Below are 24,061 nucleotides of genomic sequence, written 5' to 3'. Positions count from 1 at the left end.
ACTTGACAGAAAGCTAGACTCGTTTTTAATCCCGGTGCTGAGCTAGCTAATAGCTAATTGCTCTAAGTTATGGCATGTTTGTTCAAGAATGTTATACACTGAGTGTACAAAACATTAGAAACACCTGCTCTTTCCATGACATAGACTGACCAGGTGAATCCAGGTGAAAGCTATGATCCCTTATTGATGACACCTGTTCAATCCACTTCAATGGATTGAGACAATTGACACACGGATGTGTATGTGTGCCATTCAGAGAGTGAATGGCAAGACAAAATATTTAAGTGCCTTTGAACAGGCTATGGTAGTTGGTGCCAGGCACACTGGTTTGTGTCAAGAACTGCAACGATGCTGGGTTTTTCACACTCAACATTTGTGCATCAAGAATGGTACATCACTCAAAGGACATCCAGCCAACTTGAGAACTGTGGGAAGCGTTGGAGTCAACATTGGCCAGCATTCTTGTGGAAAGCTTGTGATACATTGTAGAGTCCCTGCCCTGAAGAATTGAGGCTGTTCTGAGGGCAAAAATGGCTGCAACTCCATATTAGGAAGTTGTTCCTAATGTTTTGTACACTCAGTGTATATCTCCCGTTGCTTGTTTTTATCTGTTCTACAAATAGCAAATAGCAAGAAGAAATGAAGTAAATTAGCTTAAACTTTCAAAAAAATCCTTGGACGGGGTGTTACCACTGAACATGTATCTAGCTTGAATATGGATCAATATGGATCTCTTCTAATGGATTTATTTATAAATTAGGGCAGTAACAAATTTAAAGTTATTTAATACAATGAATCGTAGTTCAAGACAATTTTCAAATGCTATTTGTGAAACAATTTGTTGATTTCCCATGGCCACCCATTTTTATTTATTTTGTTTTTATTAACCTTTAATTTAACTAGGCAGATCAGTTAAGAACAAATTCTTATTTACAATGACGGCCTCCCAAAAGGCCTCCTGCGGGAACGGGGGCTGGGATAAAAAAAAATATATACATGACTGGTTCTTGGTGCCCCATTGGCCACCCCATCAACAAAAATCCTAGAATCGCCTGTTTCTTTCATATATTCAGCTCTCACCATCAATACAACATTATTATTCACATAAAAAAAATAGATGGACAATAATGTTGGATTTTAAAATCATTTTATTTTAAAGTCCATTCAAAGTCAACTTGTTTATTGTTTAAATGACTAAGATATACAGTACATTTGTCAAACATTTACAGTATTGATACAAAGCCACAGTACACATAAACCTCTAAAGATCATCTCCGGTATCTGTGCATGGCACTAGCCATAAAAACACTGCATCAACTCCATGACATTTAGTAAATGAATACAGAATCAAAATCGTATTTCCTATATCTGATGCCCTCGTCATTTCTATGTAGTTTTATTTATTTGTTATTATTATTGCTATTATTATTTGTGTGCTCTATGGCAGTGCCCTATAAACTCAACAAGAAGAAGAGTCCCCCGCTATGTCCTAAACTACGACAACCTAAGGAAGACAACATTTTCCCTGATACTTGTCAAAAGTTGCTTGACAATTCAACACAAAATAATATACGTCACTAAGGGTAGCAGAAATCTCTAGCATTTGAACCATTATATTACCTTGTTTGTATTGTCACTATTGCAAGACAGAGATCTCTCTCATTTGGAAGATCGTGATTCCAAACAGTCATTGTGTTCCACAGATTCAACAATAATCCGTCTGCCTATCACAATTCTGATACCTTTCCTAATTCTGTCACTATGTCATATCCTCTCTTTGTGTATCTCTGTAGTGTGTAGTGTCACATCCATACCAGCACCTTGGTGACACAGACCTGTGTGCATCTTTAGGGCTATACTGTATTGTGTCTAATGTTGTATGGCATGGGTTAAGGCACGGGTTGTGTTTAATCCCTAATGTGTTCAGTTCACCTGGTGATTCTAGAATCTAGATCCAGGTGGCAGTGGATTAAAGCATTGTTGCATTCTATGGAGGCCTGACATTCCCGAGGAATACATACAATAGAACTACCACTACAGGCAGCTTGAAATTCAGTCCTCTAACATATGGCATGATTATGGTTAAGTTAGAACATAGCAGTGAGCGAGGAGGAGAAAGGAAGCGGGCAAAAAGCTTGATACAATGGGAGCGTGTTAATAAACAATATACTGCATCTTATTGCTGCATTTTTCTTCAACTGCATTTGACTGTTATGAAATCGCTGTGCATTGTGTCTAAGTGGACAAGTTCTGAGTGCATAATGTCGTATATATTTATCAATACAGAGAAGGGATATAATAGGGCCACAAAAATGACAAAACCGCTTAGCTTGAAGTACACGGAGAGGCAATTATGGAGCATTTATGTTGTGAATCGTGAAACTACGCCCTAAACATCTCCTCTACTATTTAATCTTCAACCTGAGATGACAACGTAGAAGGAGACTTGTAAGTACTGTATTATTACCAGTCTTAACGCTAATTATTTACTTCTGTCTGTTCAAGACAAAGATTATATCCAGATCACGTTGTCTAGTGAAAAAGTAGTGCCAATAACCCATAGCAGGTTTTGCGGTCAAGTCTTGATATTAGCTATGAGTGCTTTTAGTATCCCTAAAGCTAAGCACAGCACACACTGTACATAATATGTTAACTCTCCCTCTATAGTGTGGGAATTAACAAAAGGAATGTCCCCATTGGGAATCAAATCTGTGGTTATATCACCAGTTACTTAGTTACTCTATTTACATTGCACTCTTCAACAGAACAATTTCCGATCTACTCATAGATATGCTTTAGCTTTAGTATAAAAATAAGATCCAACTCAATTATAACATGGTCAAATTAGGTAGGGCTTAAAATAAAAAATCCCCCCAAATCGATATTGTGGTCTTTTTTTCATTAGTCCATGTCGGCAGTCAAATTTCCAAGATATTGGACTTCCAAGAAGCAAAGTGTCACTTGCCACATCATCATAATGATACAAAATGCATCATATGATGCGAAACACTTTGCTTCCTGAAAATCCTATATTTTAAAAACTTGACTGCTGACATGCAATACATTTTGGGACTGTATTAACAGTGGACTAATGAAATAAATACCAAAATATTTTTTGGTGTGGATTTGGCTTTTAAGCAAAAAACATACCTGCATTTCTGTACAACATTGAAAAGTATTTACCAGACAAAGAGGAATACAAAACATATCCAATATTAGTTCATATCTTGTAAACCTCCAGTTATAGTTGGGGCAAGCAATCACATAATCACTGAATCTATGTACAAAGCATTTATACAATGTGGTGCAGCGAGTCCATTACATGAAACCAAATCATTGATTTATGGATTCCGATGAGAATTTGGTACGGTAAGCAAAGAACAAAACACATTCCCTCACAGAAAATGCACTTAAGAATGTACTTCCGTCAGACAAACATGCACACGTGAATGATTATTTCATTATGCTTTTGCAGCATTCCCATTAGCTCTGTGAGGGATCGATGGCTGGTTTGATGAAGCAGTTTTAGTGTGTCATCTCTACTAGATTCTAACATTCAGGTGTAAGTTGTCATCCATTAATATTTCAAATCACGGAGAGAGCTGGGTTAGTTGACATTCCATATTATACCAGTCAGAGTTGAAATGTTTGCTATTCTATTTTGTAAGAAAAAGAGAGCGCAACAATGGTCATCTGTCATCAATCCAAAATAAAGCATTATCGTTGTGTAGCATAATTCCCTGAACCTAAGGGCTCGGAAGATCTAACATTTAAAGGCAATGTTACCGCGTTTGCAGAGATTGCATTCACACTAAACGCTGCATTTGTCGGCTCTATCGGAAATGAACTTTAAATGTCATTTGAGCTGCAACGCAGATCTTCCACGCTACAGATTGAATCGTGCCCTTAATCTATGGGGCAAGAAAGAGGACCAAGCCAAACGAGGCACTGTGACAGAGAGAGTGCAAGAAAGGGAGAGAAGAGAGAGTAAGAGAGAGAGAGAGAGAGCTAGAGAGAGAGAGAGAGCTAGAGAGAGAGAGAGAGAGAGAGAGAGAGAGAGAGAGAGAGAGAGAGAGAGAGAGAGAGATGATTGAGTAAGAGAGTAAGTCAGATATGTATAATGGGGGTGATAATATGAGTGAGAGAGTAAAATAACAGGCTTTCTGGTATTGCTTAAAATTGCTTAAAATGTGGTAAACCTGCTCTCAATCTGCATGTGTTAAGGTTTTAATGTAGTTTAACGTCGGATTAGACCTTTAATACCAGAACGCAAAACAAGATGGAGTGCCAAATGTGGGTTTTTTTCTCAAAAAGGCATAATTACGGAGGTACAGTATACCACATAGACTCATATCACATCTCGGAAGCATACTTGTGCTTTAGTGTTGCATTGTGGGTGCATTTACATAGTGAATCTCTGACAGTGGTCTTTTCTGAATGTCTGTTATGAAGAAAATCAAACTACTTCCAAACAAAATGTCCTGATAGAGCCATGTTCTGAAGGGTGGGGGAAACACTATTGACATGGTAGTTTGTTTGCCTTTGTTTGTGAAAGTACTGAAAAAAATCAGTTAAAGTTCATTTAGTTTCACATTGGTTTTATGAAATGAATATAATGCGCACCAAAGCCTCCCTGTTAGAGTTTGGTCTAGATAGGAGAGGAAAATGAGACGGATGGTAAGGGACGTGAAAACCATGCCTATACAGCACATGGGGAATAATTCTCTGTAGAATGACTGAAGAGTAAACTGATGTTGGAACAACGGAGGCCTGTTGAGGCCAAGAGTGTGTCTGTCTGTCCAAAATAGCAAAGGACAGAATATTCAGAGAGATATAGAGGGAGCAATTACTGAAACTCTTTAGCCTCATCCATGATAACATAAGTGAACGTGACCATGTTAAATCAATGGCTAAATTATAGTTAGAGTTTTTTTTTCAGAGGAATCCCATTGATAATACATGATTTGTTATCGCCTAAGCAGGTGAAAGAATTTGATAAGGCACAGGAGAGCTTTCCCAAAATGAATGAAACAATCTGTTACATTTACTTGTCCTGTGAGTTGGATTTTGAGCCGCTACAGCCGCATCTGAGGGACAATAGTCTGGTACAGTATGGTGCATTAGGAAACTGACCATGCAATCCCATGACAGATGTAGGATCTTAAATCACTCTTTTAGTCGCTGAGAATTTTTCCTGCACAGCAGGAAATGCAAACGTGTAGGGTAAAAGGTTTCTAGCGTTTGCAATTTCTCCTTTTACATTTCAGACTTGATTGGCACTAACGGAAAAGGTATCAAACCCAACAGAAAATGTCCATGAATTATAATTCACATTTCCTGTTGCTGCAGAAGTATTATCCTGCTGTAGCAAAACCATCTCAAATAAAGAACCTACATCTGTACTTCACTGGGGGAGCACAGCCAATCACTGAAAAAGCTGCCTTGCTGTGAGACACAGTCACTCACATCCAAAATCTGTAGTCGGCATTGAAGTCACTTGGGTGTCTTTACTGCAAAGTAGGTGGGCATCACTATCATTCTTTCCTCTCGCTCTCACGTTCGGTACACAAAGGCATAGTTATAAACATACCGCTGGAGTGGTGTTCTGAAGAGTAAGTTCTGCTGTTCTTCACTCTAGTGCCGGAGTATGGCTCAGTGCAGGCCCCTTTAAGTGTGTACCTAAGCAGGGATTCTGGCGGTTATAGTCTGACTGAATCTTACTTACCCTAAACAGAAATGTATTATTTGATCTGTGTACTCCAGCCCGATACATGTTCTCTAGCTGGGAACTGCATTAGGATCAACACTAGGATAGGACAGGAGACTCAATTCAGCTCCACACTGCCCCTCCACACACGTAATATGGCCCTATAGGTCCATGTAGGAGTAGTGGACCCAACTGCAGGTGCCCCAGAATAGTGTCCTGTAGTTCTGTCTTGTCCTGTGATGCCTGGGCCTCATAAACACCAATACTCTCGCTGCTGAGAAACACAAGCAACCCTGTATCTGGGGGTTCAGTGGTTCAACCCTATCCCCGTGGGACTGTTCAGATAGACTGTTTACGCCTGTGTCCCCAAAATGGCAGACCACCTCCTTTCTAGGCTCAGTACATGTCCCCAAAATAGAGGGTGAGGTGTGTGTTCTCAGCCCCCAGCCCTTCTCCCTGGGCTCAATATCTCAGTACATGTCCCTATAGATCTCCTGCAGCAGGGGGTGGAGTGACGTGTCCTCTGTCTTCTTGATCTCCTGGACCAACTGCGCATGCTCGGTGACCAGTTGACGGAGGTCAGCAAGTTTCTGCAGCAGATTGGGGAAGAGGAAGGTGTCGTCTGGGTGGTTGGCCAGCAGGTGGAGCTGCAGCACCTGAACAATGTTCTCCTGCATGCACTCGATGTGGGTCACGTTCACCAGGCCAGGGCGGTCTGAGGGAGAGAAAAAAGGAGAGGAGAGTTAGAGAAAGGATTATGTCAACCCAAGAAGAGACATGATGATTGGCATTGAGGGGACTAGCAAATCCATCAAGAAGACGCATAGTAATTAACACTAAAACCAATTAGTGTACCAATTAGTGGTCATTAACCCCAGATCCCAGCCTCTCCCGTTCTCTCTCTCTCACCTCCACAGCAGATGATGGCAGCCACAAACAGAGCCAGGTCACTGTCATCCAGCTCCAGCCCGTTGAACTTCATGGCGAACTGAAACTTTGGCTCCATCATGTCGCTGAAGGGCCTCCTCAGACTCTTGAGGAACTCCCTCGTGATGAAGCCCGATCCGTAGGCCACCAGGAGGCCGTCCTTGTTCATACACGATGCCAGCAGAGCGAACAGTGCCTCATACACGCCGTACTTCAGCAGAGTCACCTGGTCATTCAGGTCCAGGCTGGAGAAGCCGGGGACAGACTTGGCGAACTCGGTTAGCTCTGTGACCGTCTCTACGGAGGTGCACTGGCAGCAGTGGAAGATGCGGACCTCAGCCTCCTTCTCAAGCAGATGGCCTCCGGCCGTGCCCACCATCTTAGCCACCAGGGTCTGCTCTGCCAGCTGGAGGGTCTCCATGTCATGGATGACGAAGGGCTGCAGGGGCATGGAGGGAGACAGGGTGGTGAGGAAACATAGTCTGTAGCCATGTGTAATGACAGCCCTGTATGAAGGAAGGCCGGTAGATAGGAAACTATTTCAAACTGAACACTAGCCCCTACCTAGACCCTGTGGATGAGATACAGTTGAAGTCGGAAGTTTACTTACACCTTAGCCAAATACATTTAAACTCAGTTTCTCACAATTCCTGACATGTAATCCTTGTAAAAATTCCCTGTCTTACGTCAGTTAGGATCCCCACTTTATTTTAAGAATGTGAAATGTCAGAATAATAGTAGAGAGGATGATTTATTTCAGCTTTTATTTATTTCATCATATTCCCAGTGGGTCAGAAGTTTACATATATTCAATTAGTATTTGGTAGCATTGCCTTTAAATAGTTTAACTTGGGTCAAACGTTTCAGGTAGCCTTTCACAAGCTTCCCACAATATATTGGGTGAATTTTGGCCCATTCCTCCTGACAAGAGCTGGTGTAACGGAGTCAGGTTTGTTGGCCTCCTTGCTCGCACACACTTTTCCAGTTCTGCCCACCTTGACTTTGTTGTCCTTAAGCCATTTTGCCACAACTTTGGAAGTTTGCTTGGGGTCATTGTCCATTTGGAAGACCCATTTGCGAGCAATCTGTAACTTCCTGACTGACGTCTTCAGATGTTGCTTCAATATATCCACATAATTTTCCTGCCTCATGATGCCAACTATTTTTTGAAGTGCACCAGTCCCTCCAGCAGCAATGCAACCCCACAACATGATGCTGCCACCCCCATGCTTCACGGTTGGGATGGTGTTCTACGGCTTGCAAGCATCCCCCTTTTTCCTCCAAACATAACAATGGTCATTATGGCCAAAAAGTTATATTTTTGTTTCATCAGACCAGAGGACATTTCTCCAAAAAGTACGATCTTTGTCCCCATGTGCAGTTGCAAACCGTAGTCTGGCTTTTTTAAATTGTGATTTTGGAGCAGTGGCTTCTTCCTTGCTGAGTGGCCTTTCAGGTTATGTCCATATAGAACTCGTTTTACTGTGGATATAGATACGTCTGTACCTGTTTCCTCCAGCATCTTCACAAGGTCCTTTGCTGTTGTTCTGGGATTGATTTGCACTTTCGCACCAAAGTACGTTCATCTCTAGGAGACAGAACGCGTCTCTTTCCTGAGCGGTATGACGGCTGTGTGGTCCCATGTTGTTTATACTTGCGTACTATTGTTTGTACAGATGGACGTGGTACCTTCAGGCAAATTGCTCCCAAGGATGAACCAGACTTGTGGAGGTCTACAAAAAAAATTGAGGTCTTGGCTGATTTCTTTTGATTTTCCCATGATGTCAACCAAAAAGGCACTGAGTTTGAAGGTAGGTCTTGAAATACATCCACAGGTACACCTCCAATTGACTCAAATGACATCAATTAGCCTATCAGAAGTGTCTAAAGCCATGACATCGTTTTCTGGAATTTTCCAAGCTGTTTAAAGGCACAGTCAACTTGGTGTATGTACACTTCTGACCCACTGGAATTGTCATACAGTGAATTATAAGGGAAATAATCTGTCTGTAAACAATTGTTGGAAAAATTACTTGTGTCATGCACAAAGTAGATGTCCTAAACAACTTGCCAAAACTATAGTTTGTTAACAAGAGATGTGTGAGGTGGTTGAGAAAACAAGTTTTAATGACTCCAACCTAAGTGGATGTAAACTTCCGACTTCAACTGTAGGTACTTGTAATATTACTACTACTACTAGAATGAAGGAACGATATGTTTCACAAACAGTCCTGCCTACATGTTGCGATAGTGAGCCTATATAAAACATTTATTGACAGAGAGAAAAGAGAGCCGTTATCGCAAGCAGTTGTAAATCCTCATTGCAACATAACCCAAGTCCTGTCCTTGATCCTAGAGTATGTTATAGAACACCTCCGTTCATCACAGTCTCAAAACCTACATTTTATTTTGGTTGTCGTTATGTAACTGTGAAGGTTACAGTAGCTTATTTCTCCTGGAATATGTCTGTTGGGGGACAGGGCAAACCGGGTCTAGATTAGCTGTGATGTCCTACACTGTGGCAAAACAAACAACAGGACAATCTCATCTTATCAGGTCTGTACCCTTAGATAGAGCCACGTCTTACAAAAACACGGCTGCCTGCGCTTCTTCAAGCAAGCACTGCAAGGACACCAGCTCCAATAGAAAATACACGAGGACTGTGAACTTAAACTCAACTGTTATCACTGACTCTCATGAGGTGTTTTCAACATGTTGTTTTTTAGAGTGTGAGGCTGCTAAACAACACGTATCTGGGTCATCGTGTTGGTCAGGCTGTAAGTACACGACCAGAGCTGTGGTGGTAAACAACACGTATCTGGGTCATCGTGTTGGTCAGGCTGTAAGTACACGACCAGAGCTGCGGTGGTAAACAACACGTATCTGGGTCATCGTGTTGGTCAGGCTGTAAGTACACGACCAGAGCTGCGGTGGTAAACAACACGTATCTGGGTCATCGTGTTGGTCAGGCTGTAAGTACACAACCAGAGCTGCGGTGGTAAACAACACGTATCTGGGTCATCGTGTTGGTCAGGCTGTAAGTACACGACCAGAGCTGCGGTGGTAAACAACACGTATCTGGGTCATCGTGTTGGTCAGGCTGTAAGTACACGACCAGAGCTGCGGTGGTAAACAACACGTATCTGGGTCATCGTGTTGGTCAGGCTGTAAGTACACGACCAGAACTGCGGTGGTAAACAACACGTATCTGGGTCATCGTGTTGGTCAGGCTGTAAGTACACGACCAGAGCTGCGGTGGTAAACAACATGTATCTGGGTCATCGTGTTGGTCAGGCTGTAAGTACACGACCAGAGCTGCGGTGGTAAACAACACGTATCTGGGTCATCGTGTTGGTCAGGCTGTAAGTACACGACCAGAGCTGCGGTGGTGAACGTTCCCACAGGAGCCAATCCAGCACTTGCTCCTAACTGAGAGCTGCGTACGACACACAGCTTACTCAACTCACAATATGATACGCTCCCAACATCTGACTGGCAATGCAGGCCAGAATATTATTGCTGAAGGTGGCAGCTGGGTAAGAGCAGCTTGATCAACAACAGAAAACAAGGTCAGAAGACACTGCAATGTGCAGAAGACAGTAAAATGCATTGCTAAAGGCTACGCTAAAGCTGAGTGGGATGTCTATCCATAAAGTGTTACTGTGTCGTTGATCCACCACTTCTACTCACGGTTTACAATCCCGTGATCCTCCTCTCTGACGTCTGCCACACCTACACCCACCGAAGATGGATTTCAACCACTCACCAGATAACCTCACCCTTACCCCACCCATTTATTCTCCTATGTGATGAAAGAATGAATGGAGACCACAGATCTAAGGGGACCATCTTTAAAGAAAGAAAGAAAGAAAGAAAGAAAGAGAGGGAGGGGTGCAGTGGTCTTCCAACACTGTTGATAATGGTCCATTATAAGTCAGGGTCATACAGAGTTGTTCTTCATGTATTCAGGCAGATGTGTCCTTGTCCAGACACGTTGGCTTCTAAATGCCATTGATCAAGTTATTTCTGTCGTTGCATGGTTCTTTGGCTCCTAGTGGGTAGTGGTTGCCAACAGGTTATGTTGACACACAAGGACTGTTTGGTTTTCACATTGCATCCCATTCAAACCGGATCAAAATGCAGCCAACGCACTCCAAAGGGAATAATTCAAAATATAATATTGGAATCGTCTGATTGCACAGAACACATGCAGTATCATCAGGGTTGCAAAAAATATTATTACATTTCCAAATTTTGAATGATTCCCTTTGGAGAGTTAGTTTAATTTTTAATCCATCCCCCCCCACACACACACACACAATTCTACACACTGCTCTTACTGGAGTGCTCGTCTTGCCAGTGAGGATGGTGCGGGCTTTGGCCTTGTTCATGTTGAAGTTCTTGAGGTAGGCCTCATAAATGTGCCTGGCCAAAGTCTTCTGGTCAGCCTGCTGGGGGTCCTCCACCTCCCTGTCACCCGTCAGGATCTCTGCCTTCAGCTTCAGCTTCTCAGACTGGGGCATCCGACCAAAACGGATCGCTAATTAGAGAGAAAAGAGGCGATTGCACAGATGAGAAGGTACATGAAAAAAATAATATACAGTATTTACAATACAACGGACAATGATGCATCTGTTTTGCTGAGAGATATATGGAGACTCAAGACAATTGTATATTGTTTGTCATATCAACATTAGAAAGATATGGAGACTCAAGTCAGTGTGTATTTTTTTAATTTGTTTGCCAAATCATGAACACTGTTGTTCAAAGGTTTTTGGGTGTAACTTGGAAGAGGTATGGTTGTTTCCAGGAGCATGTGGTAATGGAGTCTGATACGTCGGAAATTATGGGAAACAAGATGGACGCCTGCCTCTTGGGCTGCCCCACCTCCTGGGCCTTTTGTTTCTGTTGTGAGATTTGTTATGTTTTCTATTCTTTGAGGAAAAATGTACTTACCACGACTGAGATATATAGTTGTCTCACCTAGCTATCTAAAGATAAATGCACTTACTGTAAGTTGCTCTGGAGAAGAGCGTCTGCTGAATGACAAACGTGTTTTAAAAAAATAAGTAAAATGTAGACAGGCTATGGATCCCTGGAGACAGTTGAGAGAAGTGGGGGCAGGATGAGAGGCAGTTGAGGAACAATGTGTTAGACCGCTAAAGGAAATAGGACCAATCAGATAGCTAGTGCTAGTATGTGTGCGCGTGTGTTGTTTTTGTACAGAGCGAACTCTGACTCTTTCAGACAATCTGATCCTAAGTGTCTAACTAAGATATGCAACGCGGAGTGCCTGCATACAGCTATTAGCCGTGGTATATTGGCCATATACCACAAACACCTGAGGTCCCTTATTGCTACTATAAACTGTTTACCAAAGTAATTAGACCAGTAAATAGTACTTTTCTGTCATACCCATTGTATACAATCCGATATACCACGGCTTTCAGACAATCAGCATTCAGGGCTCAACCACCCAGTTTATAACTGTCTTTATAAACCGGGTGGTTCGAGCCCTGAATGCTGATTGGCTGAAAGCTGTGGTATATGACAAAAAAGTACTATTTACTGGTCTAATTACGTTGGTAAACAGTTTATAGTAGCAATAAGGGACCTTGGGTGTTTGTGGTATATGGCCAATATACCACGGCTAATAGCTGTATGCAGGCACTCCGTGTTGCGTCGTACATAAGACCAGCAATTAACTGTGGTATTATGGTCATATACCACACCCCCTCGGGCCTTATTGCTTAATTATACTATGGGCACTAATAGCTAACAATCACCAGTAATTCCGGAGCTTGGATTTTTCATCAATGTTTATTTGGACAAATCACGATTTCACAGGTGTAGAGCCAACCACCTGGCTCTCCAGGCAGGCTAAAGCAAACGCTGAATGTATTTGAAAGATTCATTAGCGAAAGAGGAAGTGAGAGATGCTCTGAGTAGGGATCAGGATACCCAGGATAAGAACATCAGGCTAAGCTGAGGGTGAGAGGATGAGTCTCTGACCATCTACAGCAGAGCACAAACAACAAACAACCCAACCTATGCTGTTGCAAGGCTTAAAGAGGAGGGAGGGCTGTAGTCGTGCTGTAGTCCTCCTCAGTGTATCAGGTTCCTTCACCCTCTCCCATGTCCTTTCCTGTATACGGTTACATTTAGGAAACACAACAGACGTGTTTCCACAAGGAGAAATTTGTCTTGGACACACCCCAGATGTGAAATAAATACTAATGTTGAGCATGAGTCCACATATTAGATTGCTCTGCAGCATGACAGTGTTCAATTCAGTGGTTTCATAACCTGAAGTGTGTCCATGAGTTCACTGACACTAGTCCCCAGGTCTACAGATGTAGGATCTTAATTTGAACCAGTTTGCTATAGCAGAAAAATAACCCTGCAGCAGCTGGAAATATTATATTTTAGATTCTTCAAAGGAGCCACCCTTTGCCAAGACATCTTTGCACACTCTTGGCATTCTCTCAACCAGCTTCACCTGGAATGCTTTTCCAACAGCCTTGAAGGAGTTCCCACATATGCTGAGCACTTGTTGGCTGCTTTTCCTTCACTCTGCGGTCCGACTCATCCCAAACCATCTCAATTGGGTTGAGGTTGGGTGATTGTGGAGGCCAGGACATCTGAAACAGCACTCCATCACTCTCCTTCTTTGTCAAATAGCCCTTACACAGCTTGAAAGTGTGTTGGGACATAGTCCCACTAAGCGCAAACCAGATTGGATGGCAAATCACTGCATAATGCTGTGGTAGCCATGCTGGTTAAGTGTGCCTTGAATTGTAAGTAAAATCACAGACGGTGTGACCAGCAAAAAACCTCCACACCATCACACCTCCTCCTCCATGCTTCACGGTGGGAACCACACTCTGCGTCTCACAAAGACACAGGGTTTGGTACTAAAAATCTCAAATTTGGACTCATCAGAACATGGACAGATTTCAACCGGTCTAATGTCCATTGCTCGTGTTTCTTGGCCCAAGCGAATCAATCCTTTTTATTGGTGTCCTTTAGTAGTGGTTTATTGCAGCAATTCAACCATGAAGGCCTGATTCACACAGTCTGCTCTGAACAATTGATGTTGAGATGTGTCTGTTACTTGAACTCTGAAGCATTTATTTGGGCTGCCATTTCTGAGGCTGGTAACTCTAATGAACCCATCCACTGCAGCAGAGTTAACTCTGGGTCTTCCTTTCCTGTGGCAGTCCTCATGAGAGCCAGATTCATCGTAGCGCTTGATGGTTTTTGCGGCTGCACTTGAAGAAACAAAGAAACAAAGTTCTTAATTTTTCTGATTGACTGACCTTCATGTCTTAAAGTAATGATGGACTGTCGTTTCTGTTGCTTACTTGACCTGTTTTTGCCATAATATGGACTTGGTCTTTTACCAAATAAGGCCATCTTCTCTATACCAACCCTACCTTATCACAACACAACTGATTGGCTCAAACGCAATAAGAAGGAAAGAAATTCCACAAATTAACTTTTAACAAGGCTCGCCTGTTAATTGAAATGCATTCCATGTGACTACCTCATGAAGCTGATTGAAAGAAAGCCAAGAGTGTGCAAAGCTGTCATCAAGGAAAAGGGTGGCTACTTTGAAGAATCTCAAATATTTTGATTTGTTAAAAAAAAATTGGTTACTACATGATTCCGTATGCGTTATTTCATAGTTTATGTCTTCACTATTATTCTACAATACAGAAATATAGAAAAAAGTCAAAATAAAGAAAAACCCTGAAATGAGTGTGTGTCCATTTTTTACTGGTACTGGGGTTGATTCATTTTTCATTTGGGGAAAATTAAGTCTGCGATTTCAAAGTGGAATCGCAAACTTTAGAAGCCTTTTTAAAACCCAAATACACTAAAAGTTTGCATTTCCTGGTGTGCAGGACAATTCTCAGCAACAAAAGAGTGATAATATTAAGATTCTACATCTGTATGTGTGTGTCTGTCCTTCAGTCCATCTGTCTGTCAACTCTGACCGACTGCTACAGTGACCTAGCTAAGCCCCTCTTCACATCCCTACACACAACACACAACCTCGAAATTCTATTGCAGTCCATTGTAAACGGCAGGACATCAATCTTTGCTACATTTCAGAATGCCATGTTTTATGTTGACATAAAACACACAGGTAAACAACATCCATCAAATAGGGTCAAAGAATTTGAACTAATTGTCCTGGATCAAGGTTTTTGTTTGTAGATTAACTCTCTATAAAGTAAAGATCCTTATGTTTATAGTGCTTGTAGTTAATCTGTCTGTACGGTATGTATGAGGATGCATGTCTGTGATTTTTTTCTGTACAGTGAAATCTGTTGTACGATTTGTTTTACACTGTGTGTGTAGGCAGTAATGTTGCACTAGTAACGTAATCCCATTGAAAGACACTGCACTACCCTTTAAAGTTCTCTATCAGACCTGGTCACATGATCGGCAGGCCCAGGCTGAGACTCACACTGTATGTTTCTCTGTTCACACATCCACAGCTAAAGGGTGAGGAGGGTTCAGCCAACGCAATACAACCCCACCTTATAGTTTTACTGACCTTCACAAGGAAACACCAGAGATTCTGCATAGAGACCACCACACAGAGGCAGAGAGACTCATGCATCAATTGCATCGTTTTTGTCTGGATAAAGCGAAATATGAAATGGTGCAAATGTTGAACAATTGTTTTTTTTTTAATGAAAATTGTATGATTCACAGCAGTCTCTCATTAGTCTTGAAAAGCAACCTTCTGTGTTAATGTGGTGTTAAATTGCAACTCCCAGTTCCTCAAGAGTGTGGTTTTGAATGGCGTACATGTATGTGTGCATATGTCTACGTGCCAATGCGTATGTGTGTGTGTGTGTGTGTTCCTCTCTGGTTGCTGCTGGCAGGTTGTGCTGTATGCAGAAAGTAGTACTCAGGGATCTGGCTATGTCTGTGTTCCGGCCTGTATCACAACCGGCCGGGATTGGGAGTCCCATAGGGCGGCGCACAACTGGCCCAGCATTGTCCGGGTTTGGCTGGTGTAGTCCGTCGTTGTAAATAAGAATTTGTTCTTAACTGACTTGCCTAGTTAAATAAAGGCTAAAGAAAACATTTTTTTTTAAAGAAAAGAAATCCTCACCATTGTGGGACATGCCCACAGACAGGCACTTCTGAAAGCGGCAATATTGGCACTTGTTCCGGTTCTTCTTCTGTATCTTACAGCGACGCTCACACTTGTCGTATTCCAGCTTCAGGCGGATGGTCCGCCGAAAGAAACCCTGCAGGCACAGAAAGAAGAGAGAGATAAATGTTCAGGTCGAGACCCAATAGACTGCACTCGTGAAAGAAACTCAGCCTCGACTCAGCAGGCCAACTCAACCACACACTACGGTGACTTGATAAAAGAAGACGATTGTCAATTCATACCAGATATCTTGATATCTCTCAACTGCTAACTTTATTAATTTGCGTTCCATCATCGAAGACTTTCTCAAGCTCAGTTATCTATCAGCGAAGTGAAGGCAGTGTCCCGACCTAGAATATGACACTAGCAAACCTCCAATCACCCAACAGCCACTTTCACCGTTAAAAAAGTGAAATACTGAGAATGGACCCAAATGACTGGAGCATGACACTATCAGCCTGGACATATATGCTTATCAGGTCTAAATGGGATTTCACTTATATTACACAACCCTGAGAAACAACAGTGTCTGGCTATGGGCAGCAGTAGATGTCCTGTGCTGAGTGGTTAAGGGCTTGGACTGGGGTTGGGGCAGGGGGGTTATTGAAATGGACAGGGAATTGCTTAAGAAGAACATATTTAGCCACCCCCATTCCAAGTCATTCATTTCCCAATTCTTGTGAAAGATCTCCTTAATGTGTCTCTGCACATGGCATGCACTAACACTTGCAAGGACACACACACACACACACCCCTCGAGGATCACGAGGCCAGGGCAGAATGCCTGTCAGACACAACGGCCTCATGACCTGTCTCGTGTCTTTGTACGTCGTCCTATCCAGGTGTCAGTCCCCTCCTCTCCCCTCCCGTCCCTCTCAGATGACCAGACAGCTGCGGAGCAGGGCACACGTAGGTATGTGACATCAGAGAGGGGAAAGCTGGAATGCTGTTTTAGCCTATCAGCATCTAGGATCCGAACGTACAGTCTTATCAATCTGAATGTACTCATAGGTTCCAAATACCTGTGTGTGTATGTATTGTATGTGTGTATCTAGCTATGCCCTTCAGTGTGTCTCCATGTCTCCGGGAGAAACACCGGCCCACTCCGTGCTGCCCATCTGATTGGCCAAGAGGAAGGTTCACAGAGTTCACTGTAAGAGCAACTGCGACCTCTGGTTTACGGCCCCGTACCTTGGCCTGGCCTGCTCCATGGACCACGTAGCACACATAGCTGGAGTTCCAATCTGGGACAGCTATGCTTGACCAGTTCAGGCAATGTCCACTCTAACCCTGAGCCAGGTCCAGCCAGGGCAGGGTAGGATACACTGTGTAACAGTGTGTTGACATGAGGGGAAGGAGTGACTGAGAGCACCGCCAACTTCGCCATGTGAGATCCATACTCAGACAGCCCTGGCACAGGGATAGATGGGCTGGCCAGGGATCAAAGAAGGCATCACCCATACATTCGGCGTGAAAGACGGATGTAGCGGATGAAAACCCATTATCTTTGCCTGACTTTCATAGCGGGGTGAGAATTGACTCTTCTCCTTTAGGGCATGGATATTCAACCTGGGGTCTCGGAGGTACTGCAGGGGGTTCCGTGAAAATATTTGGAATAATGCAATCTTTATTTCTCAACTCCTAATATTGACCAAATTACACTAATTGGAGTTAATTACACTCAGTAGCTGACATTGGCTTTGAAAAAGCACTAGCGAGTACCAGTCACGGCAAGTGCCTCTGGCTGCTTGTAAGCTTTCTTGACTTTCTTGGCTTTTTGCCAATACATGGCTAACCTTTGTTTAACCATGTGTTTGGAGTAGGCTATGTTAGAGTTTACGCTTCATCTTCCAATTAGAGACATAGGATCTTCATTTGAGCCAGTTTGCTACAGTAGGAAAATAATCCTGCACCAAAAGGAAATGTGAATTATTACATGGATTATAATTAATGGATTTTCATCATAGGTACACTTCAACTATGTCAGACAAAATGAGAAAAGATAACCCAGAAAATCACATTGTAGGATTTTTAATGAATTTATTTGCAAATTATGGTGGAAAATAAGTATTTGGTCAATAACAAAAGTTTATCTCAATACTTTGTTATATACCCTTTGTTGGCAATGACAGAGATCAAACGTTTTCTGTAAGTCTTCACAAGGTTTTCACACACTGTTGCTGGTATTTTGGCCCATTCCTTCATGCAGATCTCCTCTAGAGCAGTGATGTTTTGGGGCTGTTGCTGGGCAACACGGACTTTCAACTCCCTCCAAAGATTTTCTATGGGGTTGAGATCTGGGGACTGGCTAGGCCACTACAGGACCTTGAAATGCTTCTTACGAAGCCACTCCTTCGTTGCCCGGGCGGTGTGTTTGGGATCATTGTCATGCTGAAAGACCCAGCCACGTTTCAACTTCAAGGCCCTTGCTGATGGAAGGAGGTTTTCACTCAAAATCTCACGATACATGGCCCCATTCATTCTTCATCCTTTACACGGATCAGTCGTCCTGGTCCCTTTGCAGAAAAACAGCCCCAAAGCATGATGTTTCCACCCTCATGCTTCACAGTAGGTATGGTGTTCTTTGGATGCAACTCAGCATTCTTTGTCCTCCAAACACGACGAGTTGAGTTTTTACCAACAAGTCTCCCAATCTTCTTATGGATCATCCAAATGCTCTCCAGCAAACTTCAGACGGGCCTGGACATGTACTGGCTTAAGCAGGGGGACACGTCTGGCACTGCAGGATTTGAGTCCCTGGCGGCGTAGTGTGTTACTGATGGTAGGCTTTGTTACTTTGGTCCCAGCTCTCTGCAGGTCATTCACTAGGTCCCCCCGTGTGGTTCTGGGATTTTTGCTCACCGTTCTTGTGATCATTTTGACCCCACGGGGTGAGATCTTGCCCCAGATTGAGGGAGATTATCAGTGGTCTTGTATGTCTTCCATTTCCTAATAATTGCTCCCACAGTTGATTTCTTCAAACCAAGCTGCTTACCTATTGCAGATTCAGTCTTCAATTTTGTTTCTGGTGTCCTTTGACAGCTCTTTGGTCTTGGGCATAGTGGAGTTTGGAGTATGACTGTTTGAGGTTGTGGACAGGTGTCTTTTATACTGATAACAAGTTCAAACAGGTGCCATTATTACAGGTAACGAGGGGAGGACAGAGGACCAAATACTTATTCTCCACCATAATTTGCAAATAAATTCATTAAAAATCTTACAATGTGATTTTCTGGATATTTTTTCTCATTTTGTCTGTCATCGTTGAAGAGTACCTATGATGAAAATTACAGGCCTCTCTCATCTTTTTAAGTGGGAGAACTTGCACAATTGGTGGCTGACTAAATACTTTTTTGCCCACTGCATGTGTTGGAGTGCACTCTGACCAGGTGTGTGTTAATGTAGGCATATATTTATTTGTGTGTATGTGCATGCTCTGTGTGTGTGTGTGTGTGTGTGTGTGTGTGTGTGTGTGTGTGTGTGTGTGTGTGTGTGTGTGATGGCTGGTCACTCACCTTGCAGCCCTCACAGGCGTGAACTCCGTAGTGGTATCCGGAGGCGCGGTCGGCACACACCCGACACTCCAGGTTGAGAGAGGTGGAGGAGAACTCCTCCAGCCCTGCAGCCGCCCCATACCCCCCTGACGACGGGCTGGATGCTGGGGTCAGAGCATCTGGAGAACACACACACACACGTACACACACACACATGAATAAAGTCATGCCCAGATAACAGACACACACACACACACTTATAACCAATGAACCAATAAACCTGGATACATTGATATTCCGATTAGTGTCTAGCCTGTGAAGCCTCTTTGCCCTAGCTGGCAGAATATGTGGTACCAGTGGAAAGTCACTGGTGTCTCATGCCTTTGGCCCAACACAGAGGAAGACCACATGTAATATGTGTTCCATGACATCTCTATAAATACGTAGAGACAGTCATACACAGTCAGACAGAGCAACACTTCTATATTCAGGGGATGAGTCAAATATTGACCCATGATACACATACGGTATCTTTCTTGTTATCTGAATACAGAACACACCAACCACACAGCGTTCCAGAGATGGTGCAAAATAGAGCAGCACTAAGTCATCCCACATGAGGTGGGTGAGAGAAGCCAAATCAGGGATAAATATTGGACTAACTGCACGTGACACACACACACACACAATACTCTACAGTCTACACTGTAACCAGGAAGAGAATATCACGTCACAGATACTCAGTGTCTGCTTCTTCTTCCCCCCTCTCTCCTGCCTTCTTCACTCCATAAACCACCATAAACAACCAGTACTTCTCCAACACTCTCTCCATTACTTTTCCATGATATCATCATTGTTATTTTCCATGAAGCCCCCTCCTCCATTCCTCTTCCCCCTCTTAGTCCCTATCCCCTATTCCCAATACACCAACCCCTCTTTGCCTCAATGTTTACGTTCCAGTCACTGTTTCAATTCTATTTGCAAAATAACTAATACATAGTAACATATTTGTTAACACATCCCAGTGGTTTCTATTAGACACAAAACAACACAATGTTTACAAAAATATTATTTACGCCACAGCAAATTGACCAGTGTTACCAAGTGTTGATTTTTCAGTGTAACACTTCTAGTGTTGATTCAGGAGTTCGATTAAATTTCTAAGAGTGAATTTAACACTTATTGGTGTAAAATAACCCCTAGTGTTGGTGTTAATAACCAGTGTTGAGTGTGAGAGTCTGATTGTGTACTCTGTGGAGAATAAAATAAAAACCCTGTCCATCATTATCATATTTCCCAGCATGCTCTGCTGCAGCTGGATATTTTTGGGATTGTTTTTAATGTGTGTGTTTTTGTATGTACATTGATTGATTGATCTTATGCCACACAAAGATAAATAACATCATTTTCTTCTAAACTAATCCAATCAGTTAGTTAGATGTATTGCAATCGTTACTGAAATGGTTGGTCTATTTTGAATGGTTTAAGGTAGTTTCCATTATCGATGTTTCTAACCTTGACAGTTATTCTGAATGCATGTTGTGGGTGAATAAAAATTCAAACTGTTGGCTGTCCTAACTCTGGCTGGATTCCAGTAGGAATTAGACATCACTTTGCAAGCCAGCATAATATGACTTGTAAACCAGGAGGTTCCTAACACCACTGATTAGGGTCAAACCTGGCCGTCAAAGTAAGGCCTTATGATATGTGTAATGTGTTGTCATAAATTTAGAGTAGGAACTCACTAGGCGAAGTCCACAGGACTGGAAATGAATGAATTCACTAGTCGTGGTACCTTGTCCCTCTCTCTGTCTTTCTCTCTACCGCACCTGCTGTCTCGACCTCTGAATGCTTGGTTATGAAAAGCCAACTCCTGAGGTGCTGACCTGTTGCACCCTCTATAATCACTGTGATTATTATTTAACTCTGCATGTCATCTACAGTATGATCTTGAAGAACGATCTAGCCTCAATGGCCATGTACTCTTAGAATCTCCACCCGACACAGCCTTAAGAGGAATGGCCACCCCTCAAAGCCTGGTTCCCCTCTTTCTAGGTTCCAGCCTTTCTAGGAGGTTTTTCCTAATCACCGTGCTTCTACATTGCTTGCTCTCTTGCGTTTTAGGCTTGGTTCAAAGACACTTTGTGACAACTGCTGATATAAAAAGGACTTTATAAATACATTTGATTGACTGACTTGTAAATATTATTGTAATGTCTTTAACCCAAACACTGTGCGACTTTGTCAAGAGATACTGACCTATTGGTTTAATTAATGGTAAAAAAATACTACATGAGGTGTTATTGCATAACACTGAAAGTTTTCATTCCCTAACATTGACAAAGTGTAGCAGTGTCAGTACTAAGCACAGTGTTCATTTAACACTCAAAAGTGTGGATTCGTATAGACACTGGCCCTTAGTTAAATTTAACACTGTCAGTGTTTATTTAACACTGACTAATTTGCTGTGGAAGAATGTGTGTCCGAGTCCAAAATGGCATCCTACTCCCTATAGACTAGGGCCCTGGTCAAAAGTAGTACACTATATAGGGAATAGGGTACCAGGTGAGACTCATCTTGTGAGTTGAGGAATGTGTGAGGATTTAGGAATTATTCTGTGGAAGTGTGGGGAAGAGGAGAGTGGCCTCAGAGTGTGAATATGTAGGTCAGACAGACATTCACAGAACAGATAACCTCTCTGCCAAAAGCAGCTCTGTTGCCTTGATGTAAGGTCAGAGGTTAAACAAGCCGAGTGTCCTCTCTTAACCCTCTGAGTCAGGGTGAATTACAGATTAGCTATGTGAGGAGGGGTCCGAATGATCAGGTAATATATGGTCAAACGATAAGAAGGTAGAGCTGGCTTACGAAAGGATTACTACAGCGTAGGCTACTCATTCTTACTTTAAGGAAAACTAACAAGAAATACAATTGGGTGAGAAACTATCCGAAAGAATTGGACAGGCCCACTAGGGAAACTATAAGGCACTTGAATGATCTATTTTTCGATAAGAGAAGGTAATTCAAAGGGGAATACGTCATAACATGTGTGAGACAGTAGTAACCAATAAACCAAACACATCACACTACCACTACCTCACATTGCTGAAGATACACATCCAGCGGCAGCCTCAAGGTTAGAGAAACGGGCCAGCAACCAGAGGGTTGCCAGTTCCAATCAAATCCCTGTGCTGATGGGGAGGTGGGTCTGTCGGGGAGTGAACTGGCAACCACCGATGTTCCCTTGAGCAAGGAAATGAACCCCCTACACTGTTCATTGGGTGCTCCAACCTAATGTGTGTTGTGTGTATATTTGTGGGGTTGGATGAAAACAAATGTCCATCTTGTGTGGACTAATAAAGTATACACTCAACGGACAGTTTATTAGATACACCACCCCCTTCCCAAAAATGTACTGCTCCTACAGACAGTGAGTCATGTGGCCGTGGCTTTGTATATACAGCAAGCAGGCAGACAGGCATCGAGGCATTCGATTGAACGTTAGAATGCAACTTGCATTCAGAATAATGACGATTGAACGTTAGAATGGGAAAAATGAGCGCCTTTGACCGTTGTATGAATTGTTGGTGCCGGATCCAGTATCTCAGAAACGGCCGCCCTCCTGAGCTTTTCACACACGCCAATGTCTACGGTTTACCAAGAACGGCGTGAAGAATTTGGGATGAGCTAGAACGGGCTGTGTGCAACATGAATGTACCGCCGTCCAATCTGCAGCAACCGCATATTGTCAGCATGGACCAACATCCCTGTGGAACGTTTCTGACAACTTGTAGAATGCCCCGAATAATTCAAGATGTTCTGGCGGCAAAGGGGGGTTTCTGACCCGGTACTGGATGGGTGTACCTAATAAACTGTCCGGTGAGTGTATATCTATCTTACCTAGAACGGTGGATCCTTCGGAGCCGTTACTCGACTGGGACTGGTACTCGGGGACGTCCAAGGAGCTGAGGGCGTCACCGTCGATGGACTGGGGGATGTCCTGCAGCTCCTCCATGCCCCCAAGGAAGTCCCCACACACCGGGCTGCCCAGCACCGAATCCTCCAGGGGGGACGGCGGCCGGTAGTGGCTCGCCATGTCGACCACAATGGAGGACAGGACCAGGGGGGGGATTACTCATCAGACTAGAGAGACAGGAGGGGGGTGTGAGAAAGCGGGTTAGTTAATGGAGGGTCTGAACACTAACAAGCGTTCCTAATGAAGTGTAGCCCTGACGACAACGATGGAACACACTCTGTTCTGCATGCTAATCACAGGCTCTATACACAGTCAGTTTGCACAATCGATGTACAATGAATTTGGCACAATGGTGTATGGGGCATACGTGACCCATACAAGTAGGAGGAGCCTTCAGCTCTGCAACACATATCTAGTGACACAACACAGCCTGGTCAAGCTGGTCCCTCAATGGACTCCTAATTTTAGAGACAGCAACATGATCCCTCATACCCACTGTTATGGGGCAGAGTGAGGGGGAGAGGGGGGGCAGAACGTATGACTCTGGGCTGGATGAGGGGAGGGGCTGGAGGGGTGATAAAGACCAAATAGTTTTGGGTAGAATTTACCCTCAGTCACGGGGGAGGAGGAGGAGCTACTCCATCTGAAGTCAGGGCTTGACCCTATTGAGGCGAAGTCTAACCTTAACAGACTCCATGCAGTACTCACGTCTATTTTGGGCTCTGGTCAATGGTGTCTAACAGTACATGCACCTTCAAAGAGAATTCCAGCCCCACACCTCT

At 43.2% G+C, this 24,061-nt stretch overlaps 1 protein-coding gene across 3 annotated transcripts in view; it reads right to left on the bottom strand.

Moving 5' to 3' along the window:
* Positions 1–1,130: 1,130 nt before the first annotated feature.
* Positions 1,131–24,061, bottom strand: part of LOC112218174 (peroxisome proliferator-activated receptor alpha) — a 57,718-nt gene continuing 34,787 nt past the window's right edge. For all 3 annotated transcript variants that reach the window (XM_024378758.2, XM_024378757.2, XM_024378759.2), the window contains exons 2-7: positions 23,204–23,446; positions 19,328–19,485; positions 15,768–15,906; positions 10,975–11,174; positions 6,617–7,073; positions 1,131–6,422 (exon numbers count right to left, since the gene is read on the bottom strand). In XM_024378758.2, the coding sequence (XP_024234526.1) occupies positions 6,178–6,422; positions 6,617–7,073; positions 10,975–11,174; positions 15,768–15,906; positions 19,328–19,485; positions 23,204–23,399 (1,395 nt within the window). In that variant the 5' untranslated portion in view covers positions 23,400–23,446 and the 3' untranslated portion in view covers positions 1,131–6,177. The remainder of the gene's footprint in view (positions 6,423–6,616; positions 7,074–10,974; positions 11,175–15,767; positions 15,907–19,327; positions 19,486–23,203; positions 23,447–24,061) is intronic.

The sequence above is a fragment of the Oncorhynchus tshawytscha genome, linkage group LG19, assembly GCF_018296145.1.
Source record: "Oncorhynchus tshawytscha isolate Ot180627B linkage group LG19, Otsh_v2.0, whole genome shotgun sequence".
NCBI classification, from domain to species: Eukaryota; Metazoa; Chordata; class Actinopteri; order Salmoniformes; family Salmonidae; genus Oncorhynchus; species Oncorhynchus tshawytscha.
The sequence above is the reverse complement of the archived record's forward strand: the minus strand, read 5'-3'. Positions and strand labels throughout refer to the sequence as shown.